The 14771-nt window shown below is 39.8% G+C and overlaps 1 protein-coding gene across 2 annotated transcripts in view; it reads left to right on the forward strand.

The window, feature by feature from the left end:
* The window catches only part of Pde7b (phosphodiesterase 7B), a 307639-nt gene that overhangs the window by 250331 nt on the left and 42537 nt on the right, over positions 1–14771 (forward strand). For both annotated transcript variants that reach the window (XM_040758205.1, XM_005065832.4), the window contains one exon: positions 13447–13598. In XM_040758205.1, the coding sequence (XP_040614139.1) occupies positions 13447–13598 (152 nt within the window). The remainder of the gene's footprint in view (positions 1–13446; positions 13599–14771) is intronic.

Genomic DNA, 14771 nt, shown 5'->3' on the forward strand with positions numbered 1-14771 from the left:
TAATAGTGCTTAATTTAAAAAGATAAAAACACCGAACCCCTGCCCCAACTCCAGATAAAAATTGAATTTTTTTAAAATTTCATTCTACTGCATGCAACAAAGAAACAATTTTAACTAATAAGTTGGGAAATGATTAATATTTGTTCTATTCTGTAGTACGTCTAGCCCTAGAATAGCAGTGCATTTTTGATTGAGTGCTCTGTTCTAGCCTCATCTGGAAGGAACTGCAGAACTGATTATGAGAACTCGTGGAGGGCAACTTTCAAACCCAGGTGGCATGTGCGCATGGGCGAGTGTGTGCACGTGCGCACGCGCACACACACACACACACTCTCACATTTCTCGTCAAAGGAGGGACCAAATGTATCATTACACTCTGGAGAGTGGAGCACTCATTAGACTCATATATTTGTAGATAGCTTGTGCTAAAACCTTCCTTACGCATCGCAATGAGAATAGAGGTGGGGGAGAGTCAATCCTGCCATGTCCCCCTAGAGGAGGAGAAGCCAGAAACACTCTGAACTTCCTGTGTACCCGGGGGCTTCCGTCCTCCACAGAGTGAGTGCTCCGGGGTATTTGTAGATGAAGCCTTCCCACACAGCTGAGAACAGTCAATTCACACCTCAAGAGCTTCCATTGCACTCCTTGAGAACCACCAAAGACTATTTAGAGGTTATTGGTTACCATCCCTGATTAGGATAATACTTAAATATTATAAATGCTTAGGCAACCTATAAAAAGCATACCTCCTAGAGGGAAAGGAAAGAGAAAGATGAGCAGGACCATGGGCCATGGGAACATCGGCTGGTGTCCCATTGGCTATAATTTTAGGAGATTTGGGGGTTTCGAGATGGTCAAAGTGGAGGCCATGTATATCCTGTCAGAGTTCTGTTTTAAGTAGCCTGTTTGCCCGAGCTTGCCCCTCTCTCTCCAGCAGCAGCTCTGCTCTCCATACACAGCCACGGTGTTTGTCTTGTCCAAAGCTGCAGGCACTAACCAATGTCTGTGACTCTCTTTGGGTAGCAACATAATAATCAAATCACATTAAGTCAGTGTCCGTAAGACATGTGTTTTCAATTTGAAAACCCACAAGTGGTTTATTATTTATTTCCTAATGTTACAGTTGTGCATTTAGTGAAATAGGAAAGTTACATGCATAGAATCACTTCCAGTTTTTGCCACGGAGTTACTTCTCTGCCTGTTTTTTAGCAATTTTGGGGGTTGTCTTTCACCATTGGCATTACAGTGTCCCTCACTCTGACATTCCCGTTCAATGATACCAATTTTAATCTTCAACCTTTGAATCTTTGTTGATTTTTAAACACTCACGCTTGAGTTATGCTGATGTTTTCTTTATTGTTTTTGTTTTCAGTGTTTTTATGTAACAGCATATGGGATTTACCCTCTTAATTTTTTAAGTGTATATAATAGGGTTTAACTATAAATTCAATATTGTACAGCGTGTCTCTAGAATTTTTCATCTTGTGTAGCAGAACTCCAAGCCCACTGCACAGTGATTTCCCATTTCCACTGTCTCACCACCCCCACCCTCAACAGCTGCTACTGCATGCTCTGCTTGTGCATTTTATTGCATTTTCACACTCATTTTACTTATTCTTTTCTCATACCTTGCATCCCAAGGGCAGAAATCTGAAGTCCCCTGAGTCCTGATGTGCCACTGTGTCCAGAGAAAACAGGATCCTATGCCACACTGCGACATCTATCCAAGCCCTTGCCCACTTCCTATAAAGGGTGGGGTATAATGAACACAGCCTCACCCTCAGGCTCAGGCTGACCCTCGTTCGAATCCCTACTCTGCTATTTATCTGCTCTGAAGCCTGGGATAAATGACTAAACTTTTCCAAAGCTGTCTGTAAAATGCAGTTATTAGTGCCAGCTTCGCAATCTGCTTTGATAAAAAATGTAAGCCACCTCCCAAGTGCTCAAGGTTTCTGAGCTTCATCAGCCCTGGCCCCAAGTACATTCATGTTGTACTCAGACTGCTGCCATGGGAAGCTGACTGTGCCTGGTCTCAATCACTACACCTGCTGAATCTTCTGTGTCAATCTGTTTCTCCTGCTGGTAGGTAGACTCAGATGCAGACACAAAAAAAAATGAGTGTTTCTTCTCTGTGATTCAGTTCAGTGTGAGGACATAGTTTCATGATGTTATCATGCTCCTATCATGATAGGACTTTGTTCCTTACCCATGTATAGAAAGAAGAGCTATGTGGTAACAAAGGTGTCACTATTATCCTTTTGAAACCATGGGTTACTGAGGGTCAATCTCAAGGTACAAGTAGCCACCTGGAGTTCTCTACTGATATAAGGATAGGTAGGTATCTACATGCAAACATTGAAACTCATCCATATGGGTGTTTAACTCAGAAGATTCATTCAAATGAAATAGAATTCAAGCAGCTTTAAATCTATAAAGGAAAAGGAACTGGTTTATAAATGTCCTTCCTTTCCAAAAAGAAAATGATGATGTTCTATGGGTTTTTAGAGATAAAATTCCCATCCAGGCTACTACTCATAGATAAAGAAAGTCCAGTATTGATCTACGATCATTTAAAGAAATGCACTTATAGTCATATCAGAATATCTACCAGATTCAGAAAAGAAGTAAGGCTTGAGTTCTTCTGCCCAAGGATTCACCTCTGTCATTTGTTATATTAGATAGATGAGACTTATCTAGTTTCCACAATTAATTCAATCTAACCCCAACATTGTAGCCAACAAATGTATGCTGTACTAGTTGGAAAAAAATCTCCATCAATAATCACCTGATGCCTTCGTTCCTTATCTTTCTAATTTCTTTAACATGTATTATATGTGCATTAGTGCGTGTGTGTGTGTGTGTGTGTGTGTGTGTGTGTGTGTGTGTGTGTAAAGGCTCATGGAAAAGCACATGTGTAGAGGTCAGAAGACAACCTATTACAGTTAAGTTGTCTCCTTTCAATGTGTGGGTTCCAGAGATTGAAATCAGGTTGTCCGACTCAGCAAGAAGTGCTTTTACCCACTGGGCCCAATTAGGGTTTTTATATTTTTATTTTTATGCGTTTTGGTGGTGGTGGTTGTGATTGTGGTGGCAGTGTTGGTGTGTGCGAGGAATAAAGACTTTTTAAACCAAGATCCACATAGTCCTGTCTCCAGGGTCACTCAAAGGGGTTGAACATTTGCCTACTAAGCTAAGCTAAGTCACTACAGTATTAACTGGGAAATCTGAGGACTCACAAAGACAACTGAATATATATGACCAGAGAGTCAGGAGGTGAGACTCGAAGTGGTCTGGTCAAGGGTGGATGGCTGCTGTGACACTGTTCAAGCAGAAAAATATGGGGAACCACACCAGCAGAACCAAGAACAGGAGACCTGCTTGTCTGCAGGGGACTGTGGTGTGGACAGCCATGAGCGCCAAAGTAAGTAATAGCAACTGAATGAAGTAGACATTAGGGAACCATTGGAGGATGTGGAGCGGAGGGCTGACATGGTAGGAGTTGTTCGGAGAAATAAATCTGTCAGTGGTAGGCGAGATGGATGGGAGAGAATGACTAGAGGCAGGGGGTCGGTTGAGTATTCTGGGATGGGGGTGTGAAGTTGCAGACAGAGTGATGGTGGAGGCGCAGAGGCGCCTTTCGGCACATGTGTGGAATGTTTGTAGTGAAACTTAGAGTACAGATGCACATCCCCTGATGAAATGCCATGCTTATTTAAAATACACGAGAATGAGAGAGTTAATGCAGCAGGGTTTAGCCTCAGGAGATGCAGAACCCACTGACAGTTTGGTCACCTCAATTTACTTACCACAAACCATCGCCCTCAAAACTCTCTGGATTTGCTAAACATTTCAAACTCAGAAGCAGAGAGTTCTGGAAAACCACACTGTGCCTGGCATGAATTTCTTCCTTGGGACAGAGGAAATTTGATCTGCTTCCTACAAATTCATTTCACTTTCATTCAAACTGAGATTTTTGGGGAAAAAAAAAAGAAAAGAAAAAAAAAAACCTTCCTTTTGCCCAAAGTAGTCTTAAGAGCTTACTTTTGAAGATATTTTCCCTCCTTACAAAAAAGGAACCAATAATTTTCCAGCCATTCCTGACCCCGGAAGTTGCAGATTCATACTGAGCCGGTTACGATGGATTTTTATGGTAGGCCAAAATAATGAGCTAGAAACAGTACTGACTTGTGCGGCTGAGGAAGACCCGGCATCCACCCCTCCTCAATGCTTTCCTTCCACGAGCCCAGCAGGTGTGGATGCTGTCAAGGGGAGAGGAAGTCCCACAGCCCTGTGACGCAAATCAGCCATCACTGTCAGGGTATTAAAGAAAAATAGCAACTGAACAAGAACTAAATGTGAAAAAGTTAGATCCAGAGCAACATTTTTCCCTGTCTTGTGGAAAACTCTGCTCTCCCTTCTCCTCCTCCTCCTCCTCCTCCTGCTCCTCCTCCTCCTCCTCCTCCTCCTCCTCCTGCTCCTGCTCCTCCTCCTCCTCGCCCTCCTCCTCCTCCTCCTCCTCCTCCTCCCGCTCCATGGCAGTAAAACAAAGTTTTTCTCTAGTGACAGCCATCAAGATGTCGTGAGTGGATTTTGTACACAAAAGAGATAATGTCCCAGGGCTTGAATACATTCTATTCGAGATCTGAGTTGGGGGAACTTAAAAATAGCATCTTAAATCATTTAAACTCAAATCTCTTCTTATCTTTAAAATTTAAAGTGATTATATGTTTTATTTTTATTTAGCTTTCTATTTTTTTCCTCCTTTCTTCTCCCCCATCCGTGTGTGTGTGTGTGTGTGTGTGAGTGTGTGTGTGTGAGTGTGTGTGTGTGTGTGAGTGTGTGTGTGTGTGTGAGTGTGTGTGTGTGTGTGTTCATTATTGTTGCTGCTGATGTTTTGTTTGTGTCTTTACCTCTTTGTTCTTCAACACTCACAAACAGGTCTCCTTACTCTTTTGTTAAAAATCTGAGCCCGTCAAATGCTCTTAGCGTGAATAAATGTAATTTGTATTTTATCCTCATAAAATGGCTCAAGATCTCAAAAGTCATTGGTGACGACTTTGTCCTAAGAATATGTCAGCATATATGAGAAAATTCTCCACATTTGATCTTCCAGGACAAATGATATATCTGCTTGTCATTTGCCTCCAGCCACCATTTTCTGACTCTTAAAGTATACGCAGGAAAAAATACACAAATCTAATTGTTTGTGACCACTGATGTCTCCCGAGAGGCTGGGGGCATAAAAATGTCATATTTTATTTTTAAAGGTTTATTTAGCAGCTTATTTTTATGAAATTTTTATGAGGTTGACTTAGAGCAAATGAAAGTGACCAACAGGATTACTAATTTGCAATGAGGAGTTGTCTCAGCCCGAGATGACATCTTTAGTTCATCATCAAAGAGGAGTCTGCAGGATAAGTTCTGGAAATCCATTATTGTTATTTTCTGCACACAATCTTTTAGATTTTTCCTATTATTATTATTATTTGATTTCTTGAAACGAGGTTTCTCTGTATAGCCCTGGTTGTCCTGGAACTTGCACTGTAGACCAGGCTGGTCTTGAACTCACAGAGATCCACTTGCCTCTGCCTCCCAAGTTCTGGGATTAAAGGTGTGCCACTATCACCTGACCCCTTTTTTTATTTTTTAGTGTAGCCTATTTAAAAAGTTATTTCTACAGGACAACCACATCTTAACCTAGATCATTTCCCTCTTCAAACCTTGTGTGTGCTTTCAAGAAAATTGCTATCCTGGACACCCCCCACTGATCCTCCAGTTTCACATGGACCCTGGGACAAGAGAGAAAGACTCGCTGTAAACCTGCTCTTTTTGCTTCAGGGCATAAGACGTCAAAGAAATCAACCCACTTCGTCTACGCTAAAGTTGCATTTTGAAAACTGGAATTTGATCCTGATTTCTCCAGTGTTCAGCGTTCTTGAGCTTAGGCTATGCCAGATGCAGGAGAAAAGTGATTGGGTCCCATAACCTTGTACTCATACCTACAACTTGCAGTATAGTGTGACAGTTCAAAGAAAACTAACAAGACTCTGGTCTCTCTCCAGACCTTAAGATGAATAAGAAAGAAAAACAGATTCATGAATAAGAGTGAACTTTGGACCACATGAGCTCAAGTGAGCATAGAGCAGGGGTCAGTTAAGGTGAAGGTCAGGGGAGGGAAACACAGGGGCTGGCCATACTGTTTTGAAGAATGTTGAGAAAGTTATCTCAAAATTGAACCTAATTTTTTATCATCTTCTCTTTTAAAATTGGCTTATTAAAATGGTAAAATGGTGCAGTGGGTAAAGAAACTTGCTACCAAGCCTGACAACTTGAGTTCAATCCTTAGGATCCATAAGGTAGAAGGAGTCTGCAAGATGGCCCTTAACTTCACGTGTGTGTGTGTGTGTGTGTGTGTGTGTGTGTGTGTGTGTGCAAAATAAAATAGTAAATTTGCTTATTATTAAGGAGAGCACTGTTGGTGCTATTTCATTAAACTAATGTTTAGCAAATGTTTCCAAATTAAATAAACCATTAATATTATTTTTACTAATTTGTAATTTTGTGAGTATTACTGGGATATACTGATATTCTAACACATGAACACAATGGAATGGATTTAGCTTACATTAGCCTATTATCTACTGTATAAAGGTCTGGAAAGGAGAAGTTCAAAGGACCCTCTACATAAAGAAATGACAAAGAGAGGAGAATGCTAGCACACATTTGACAACTTTAACATATGTAAGATTTTACACTGTATGTGAGATTTTACACTATATGTAAGATTTTACACTGTATGTAAGAGTTTGACCATATGGCTGCTGACCCTGGATGATCAGTCATCTACATCCATAACATATTACATGACATAGTAAAAATTCCATTAAGGGACTAATAAGAATAAAGATGGCCATGAATGACCGCTGGTTCAGCAAGGAGTTTCACAGTAATGGTTATTGCAATAGGTAAAGAGGGCTTCTTAGCTCATTATTGAGGAGGCTTAGTCTGTTGAACCCAGTATCAGGTTCAGGTAGGTGGATGCTCACAGCTGCTTGTATCCAGCTCACTTAAAGTTTTTATCCTCAGCATCACCTGAGCATCTGCACCAGCTGTTAACCAGCCAGCTTGTAGAAATAGCCAATGGAGAACTTGTCCAGGGAGCTAGGCATGCAGCAGACATCCATAACGTGGGAGTTCTCAGAACATTGACGGTTATATAAGTTTAAGTTCTCTAAGTTCTCTCCTCCTATCACACTGACCAGCCCCTACACAGAGATGCTGCTGTGGAGAGGTACTCGGAAAATGAAGAAGAAATTCTAAAGCATTTGCAATTAAGCCAATCCCAACTTGTGAAATTGTCAAATTACCATATTGACAGAGCCAACACAAATTCCATAACCCTAAAATTAGCACTAAAGCCATGAAAAAAATGTGTTAATACATTCATCCTTGTAGTATTCATAAAGGGTTGAGTGAACAGAAGACAAATTCCACACTTGGGGCCAATGCTTACATAGATTAGGCAATGGAATATTCCAGAACCACTTAGTATGACTATTGCTACTGAGCAGATGAGGACCATGGCGCAATAAAGTTCAAACAGAAATGTGCCATTAAATAACTGTCCTTATTACATAAACTTCTTAAGCAGGCCTAGTATTTCATTACTAGGAACATTGTTATGATTCCCCAGATTTTTCTAAGCTGAAATTAGCAGTGCCATGTAAGACTTAGCTACATTTAAATTGCTGTTCATAACACACATAACCCCATTCCTAATTATCAAAATAAATGCTAGCTATTTTCTCCAAGCCCTTTTGAAACAAAGATGTCAGAACATATTCAATAATTGACTAACACACTTCAGTATTGTTGTAGTTCCTAAAGCAACTTCTAGTGCAAAAATGGGGAGTTCTTTTCAAGCCATTTTTTTAATGAATTTCTTTTTCTCCCAACCATGCTTTTAGTTTTATGGCTAGTTTTTCATTATTCTCACGTAACACAGAATGGATGTTCCTAAACTGATGAGTAATTGAGATAAATGTAGATCAAATTATTTTCTGCAAATATCGATGCTCTCTTCCTCTGTACAGAGCTACTTTGAGGGTTATTTTCTTCCACTTGGCATCATGTGTGCCCTCCAGAAAATTAAAGCAGGGTGTGTCACATCACACCTGTAATCCCTGCGTGAGTTCCACGCCAACCTGGACTATAGTATGAGACTGTCTCAAAAAAAAATGCAAGAAAGAAAATAAAGTTCTGTTACTTTCTTTACTATCTAGCCTCATTTCTGACTCACTCCCTGCTTAACTTGGTCATCTACTTAGAGGAGGTAAATGACACAAAATGACACAGTCGTTGGTATTTTAGAAAATATTGGTCGCCAATTGATACTGCAACTTTTCAGATGTCTATTGACCCATCTCAAGACATTTGAAAGTGCATACAATAAAGAATGTACATCATGGTAAGCACTGTATTTCTCACTCTGGTGCAGTAAAACTCTCAGAGGGGTTTTCCACCTTGACACTGTTTTGGATTTCTCTCTCCCCGTTTTTCTCTCCTCTCAAAGAGGTGTGTGTGTGCGTACAAGTGTGCGTGTTGATCTGAAGGTCAAACCTGGGGTCTTGTGTGGGCTATACAAGCACTCTGTCGCAACTCCACCCTTTAAACTTTTTTTCTTATTTAATTTAAAAGCAAATTTTACTTTATTTTATAATTAAAACATAATTATTATCTTCAGGTCCTGATTACCACCCTGTAGTCATCTGAAATGTATTTCTTTGGAATGGTTGGTTTATTTTAACTATGGTAACAGGTATGTAACATAAAATTCACACTATTAACCACTTTTTGTCTATACAGTTAGGTCTTATTAAATTCATTTAGATTGTTGTACAACAACGCCTAGAATATTTTCATCTTGCATAACTGAAACTCTGTCACCTTTAAACAGCAGGATTTATCTTTAAGAATAAGAATTTTTAAGCAATTTTAATGCTAGAGGGAGAAGCTGTACAATGAGAGAGGTTGAAGACTTAGAAAAAGTGAAATTTCCAGCATTCTAAAAGCTTAGGAAAGAGACCATTTCATCATTAGGAGAGAGGTAAATACTTCCATTCCATCATCTCTCAAGTGGTTTTTATTTCCTACTTTATATTACAAAGAAAAGGACACAACAAAATTAATATTCATAATTTTCAGAAACTGCACTTTTAACTCCTCGGGTCTTTTTTTTTTCTATATAGAACAAATATCTATAGTCTTTTCGACATGGAGCAAGGGTCTGTGTGTCTTTTATCTCATGGCCTTGTGCTGGTCCCCTGTCCTTTGTCCTCCACACAGTGCCTCTGCTTCTGCTTCCGTGGCATTTATGTTCTAATGCAGATTCTAATATGGGAGAAAACGTGCAATATTTATCTTGTTTAACATGACCTTGTTTCATTCACGTTTCTACAAGTGACATAAATCATTGGTTTTGCAGCTTTGACTAAAGCTCCAATGCACACATAGCACTTTTTAAACATCTGATTGTAAAATAATTTCAAATGTGTGGAAAGTGTTCAAGAATAGAACAAACCAGACACTCTTTCCAGAAGCACCAACCATCATATTTTGCAGTATTTGCTTTACTGCAGTGTTTTTTTATTAAGGAACTGTACACATCATACCCTTTGTCCAAATACAACAAGGAGCAAGTGAATTCTCTTATAGACTTCCATTATCAAATTCAAGAAATTCACAAAAACAATGTTATGCACATTTCCATATCCGAACTTCATGTTATCTTAGTCATGTCATTTATGGACTATTTTTTTTCCGATCCAGGCACCAATTCAGAACCATGTGTTGTATTTAGTTCAGTATCTCTAGTGTCCGTTATTGTGAAATAGGACCTAATGCTGCCGTTAACGTTTTTGTGATACTGAGATTCACTCACTCTGGCTTGTCTGATGCTTCTGTGTGTTGAAGTCACTGCCCATTTTGAGCAGGAGTGTTAGATCCCTGCTGCTGTGTCTTAGTACAATATGTAAGTAAGCACAAGGTGTCAATTTCTCCATCTAATACAGTGTGGAATACTTAGTCAAGATGGTGCCTCTTTTACATTCAGCCACACAAAAAAAAAGCTGTCCATTTTCCATTTTCTCTACCCAATTAATAAGCAGAATGATGCTGTGGTATTATGCAATTACCTGATGCATTTTAAATTTTCCTTAATCATTGTAATATCCATTAAGGATTCTGGCCCAATTCAGTTATTACTGTGATGGCTGCAAAATGGCAATTTTCCCACTCTATTATTTCGTCTGCATTTATTGGTTGGCATGCTCTGCAAAGATCTTCCCCTTACCTTAATCACTTGCCTGCTTCACTGTAAGTTCATTGATTATTTTTTTCAGTTGGAGACTTAAAATTTATTTTTCCATCATTTATTTTGAAGCTCAAGTATTCCCTTTTGCTTAAAGGGATCTCTGAAAACCTCCTGTCATTATAGTGTGTATGTTTGTGTGTGTGTGTGTGTGTGTGAGAGAGAGAGAGAGAGAGAAAGAGAGAGAGAGAGAAAGAGAGAGAGTATATGGGAGTGTGCATGTGTGTGTGCATGTGTATGAGTGTTTCTGTGAGAGTGTGTATGCATACGTATGAGTGAGAATGTATGTATGTATGCCTGTGAGTATGTGCATGTCTGTGTGAGAGAGAGGGAGAGGAAGACAGAAAGAGACAGAGAGACAGAGAGAGACTGATTAGAACACATTTTACAAAGTTGATTTTCTCCTTCCACCATGTGGGTCATGGAGATCCAACTAGATCATACTTGGCAATAAACACCACTGAGCCATCTCACCAATCCATCTTTTTAAATTTTCAAACAATGCCATTGTATTTCAGATTCTCATTTCCAGTGCAATGTGTCACTGTTCACATGAACATTTTCTGTCCTGTTCCAACAACTGGTCCTTTCCCCTGGTGCTAGATGTATCTAGTGCTAAAAGCTGTTGTGTGTGTTTTCCAAGAGTACAACTCAGAGTCAGTGCTCCTGCCAGTGCCAGTAACAGCATTAGATACTTAGTGTGTCACATTGTGTTTCTTCAGAAGGCTCCCAGGGAATGATTTATCCTGCTTTCCACCTGCTCCTTCTTCGCCTCCCGTAACTCAACTCTTATCTGTACCATCCTGAAGATGAAGTAGATCACACCACACTTGAAGCTTGGGTCATTTTCCCATCAGTGTTCACATTCACTCCCTGGGCAGTGTCATCTGACTCTCATCCTGTTATCTCTAACCCAGTCTTCTTCCTCAAGTTCTGTACTTTCCATCCTCTTATTTTGACTAGGCATTTTTTATTCAAATTCACTACATAAAACAGGTCCACTGTAGACCTGGTCTGCTGTAGTCTTCCCTATCTCAAGCAATGGCAGGCCATTCTCCCAGTCATTCAGGCAAAAACTTGGATATAACGTAAAATATCTTCGAAGGTCCACCACCATTTCTATGCCCTCCCCTGCCACCACTGTCTCAGCAGCCATGGCACCCTCCCGAACTATTTCAATAACCTCTTTCGACATCGTTCCAGGCTGACCTCTGTTCCAAGAGTTCATCCTTCTTCCCTCTATCCTTTCTCTGCTCTTCAAACACACTGATCCTTCTTTTCTTCGCACATTCCAGCATCCTAGGCGTGTCCCCACTCCTGATAGCTGTTGGGTCCAGTTTCTATATCCGGAAGGTTCATCCCAAGGTATTTACCCAGCTAATTCCCTCATCACTTCTAATTTGGGTCAAATGGTATCTTCTCATTAGGCCAGTGCTGACTGCTACCAAGGCAGTCTCTGATCCCATGTTCTGTGCTTCCCCCACCTAAAATTCCCATTACATTTATCTTTGCATTTTATTATTTCTTTTCTTCTGTGTTACACATTGCCAGTCTCCCTCTGCCATGTCCATTCTAAGAGGGCAGGAATCCTGTTTTTGCTCATTGAAATGTCTAAAGCAGTGAATGTACCATAAAAGGTATTCAAGATTTTTTTAATAAATAAGTGAACAGCTTCACTTTATGTTATATTGTAACAAATTCAGGGAAAGGAGAGGCTACCTGCAGAATGGAGTCCACAAATAGCATTCTTAACATTAATATAGCCCAAACACAATCTCAGCCAATCTCTACTTATCTCCATGTGCACATTTGCCTCTTTCTGTGGGTGAAAGCTATATTTGTTGTAAATACAAGTGATTTTAATCAGACAGTGTTTTCAGAGCAGAGCAGGTCTTGATGGTCCTGAATTATGCCTTTCCATGCTTCGTACAGCCAAGTAATGAGATACAGATGTTTGTCATTCACAGCTCGGTGTTTCCCCTGGCTTTCTTTTTCTCCACAGGGGAGATGGGATGTTGGGAGAAGATATGGCAGAAAAACAAATTACTTTATACATTAGCTATATGTTTTCATAATAGACTCCTAAATTGTCTCAACTTCTAAACTTTGCTGAAGACACCTCTTGTGTGACTCAATCATCTCAACTGAAATAAGACATATCTTGACAGACATTCAGATATGGTACCTGGCACATTTCTGTGCAGTTACCATGATGTCAGAGTCAAGTTTTGAAGGGTACACATGACATGAGCATGAAAGTGCCTCTATCACCAAGATGGGTGATGTATGGCTACCAGTGCAAGAGAGCACACAATTAGCAAGTGTGTGTCCTCTTTGCTTTTCGGGAGCATTGTTAGTTAGGTTCTTTTTGTTTTGTTCTGTTTTGTTTTGTTTTTGTTTGACTTTTGGGACAGGGTTTCCCTCTGTATCTTTGACTGTCCTGGAACTCACACTGTATACCAGACTGGCCTCAAACTCACAGAGATCCACCTGCCTATGCTTCCCAAGCACTGAGATTAAAGGTGTGCACTACTATGCCCAGCCTGGTGGTTAGCTTTATAATGTTGTTTCATTACTTTGTCAATGATACGGCCAAGACAACAGGAAATCTTTTCCCTCACAGCCTTCTGACATCTGAAGGGAACATAAGAAATTAACCAACCAAAAAAGCACAGTTTTTAATTCATACAGTTAATGTCGTCCAGAATTTTGTAAGAAAAACATATGTAAAATAAATGGTAAACACAAAGTTAATCGTGGTGATCCCAGAACTCTAGAACCTCAGCAGAAAGATCATGATGTTGAGGTCATCCTGGGCTACGTACAAGGCCTTGTCACAAGAAGAGAGAGCAAGAGAGACAGTGGAGAGAAGGGACAGGGAGTCCCCTTATTTACTTGCTTGTCATTTTAATTTGTTAGAAGAATTTCAAAGATGAAGTCAATAGACCATATTCAATTCAATTTTGCCCTTACAGTGTCTTTTGAATGTATCTCCTTTTTAATATATTATACTTTACACAGAGAAAATGATGCCTCCTTTAAACTCATGAAATTCCCCATGTGGTTAATTTCCACAGATACAACACACTCAGGGGAAATTGGCACCAAGAAAAAGGTGAAAAGACTGTTAAGTTTCCAAAGATACTTCCATGCATCTAGGCTTCTCCGTGGGATTATACCGCAGGCCCCCCTCCACCTGCTGGATGAAGACTATCTTGGACAAGCAAGGGTAAGCCAGTTACCAGAAGCAAGCAGTGGCCAAGAACCTGTGATCCAGCTAAGGGCACCTGGGTCTGAGCGCTACTCTGCCTCTAAAAGGGCTATTTGACTCTGAATTTGGCATTTAACACATCTGGACTTACTTCCTCAAATACAAAATGAAAGTAATAGAACCAGGTACCTTGTAGAGATAACTAAATGTTTTTCTAACTGCTGTTATAGTTGTGGGGTGGGAATGGGATGCTGGGGATTAAACCCAGGGCTCAAGCAAGCTCAGTAAGTGCATGCCCCACCACTGAGCTACACACCCAGTCCTGAGGTCAAACATGTCCCCATGCTTACCATACGCATGCCAAACACACATAGCTATTTTCACTTTTATAAATGTGAAGAACATATTTTTACAGTGCTAAACAAGGTAAAGTCTTGGCCTGAAGATTGCTGATTAAGGTATAACTAAACTTTTAAATCCATTAGATTTGTCTTATACAATGGCAACTGAAAATCCCTCTTAGCTCTTCATTAGGCTCTCAATTCGACACATTAGCCTATTCTTGTTTTTAAGTCATTTAAAAAGCTCATAATAACAAATTATTTTCACTCTACATTGGTCTGATGAGGTAGAATTCAATGTGAGGTGGTTTAAAAAACAGTTTTCAAGTTATATGTTGTTGCCAAGTCTACATTGCCAAAGGAATTTAAATTCTAGGGGTAAACTGTCACCACTAAACAGATGTCAAAAGTAGTATTTTGTAACATACATGGTAAATAGAATCTCCATATAATAACATATTACTACATATATGCTACTAAAAAATGAACAATAAATAGTGCCAGAGGAACTATCTCCCAATATCCTGTCTATAAAAAGATAGAAGTTAATTAGACCTTACAGCAACATTAGAGTGAAATTGAATGAATCACTGGTTGTTTGATTAGTTGTTTGTTAGTTGGTGGTTAGTTGGTTAACTGGTTATTAGTTGGTGGTTAGTTGATTAGTTGGTTGGTAGTTGGCTGGCTGATTACTTGGTTATTAATTTGTGGTTGGTTGACTAGTTGGATGATAGTTAGTGGTTAGTCAATTAGGTGTTTGGTGGTTGGTTGTTAGTTGGTTGATTGGTTGGTTGGCAGTTGGTGGTTGATTGATTGGTTGGTAGTTGTTTGATTAGTTAGTTGATTAGCT

The sequence above is a fragment of the Mesocricetus auratus genome, unplaced genomic scaffold, assembly GCF_017639785.1.
Source record: "Mesocricetus auratus isolate SY011 unplaced genomic scaffold, BCM_Maur_2.0 Super-Scaffold_100018, whole genome shotgun sequence".
Taxonomy (NCBI): domain Eukaryota; kingdom Metazoa; phylum Chordata; class Mammalia; order Rodentia; family Cricetidae; genus Mesocricetus; species Mesocricetus auratus.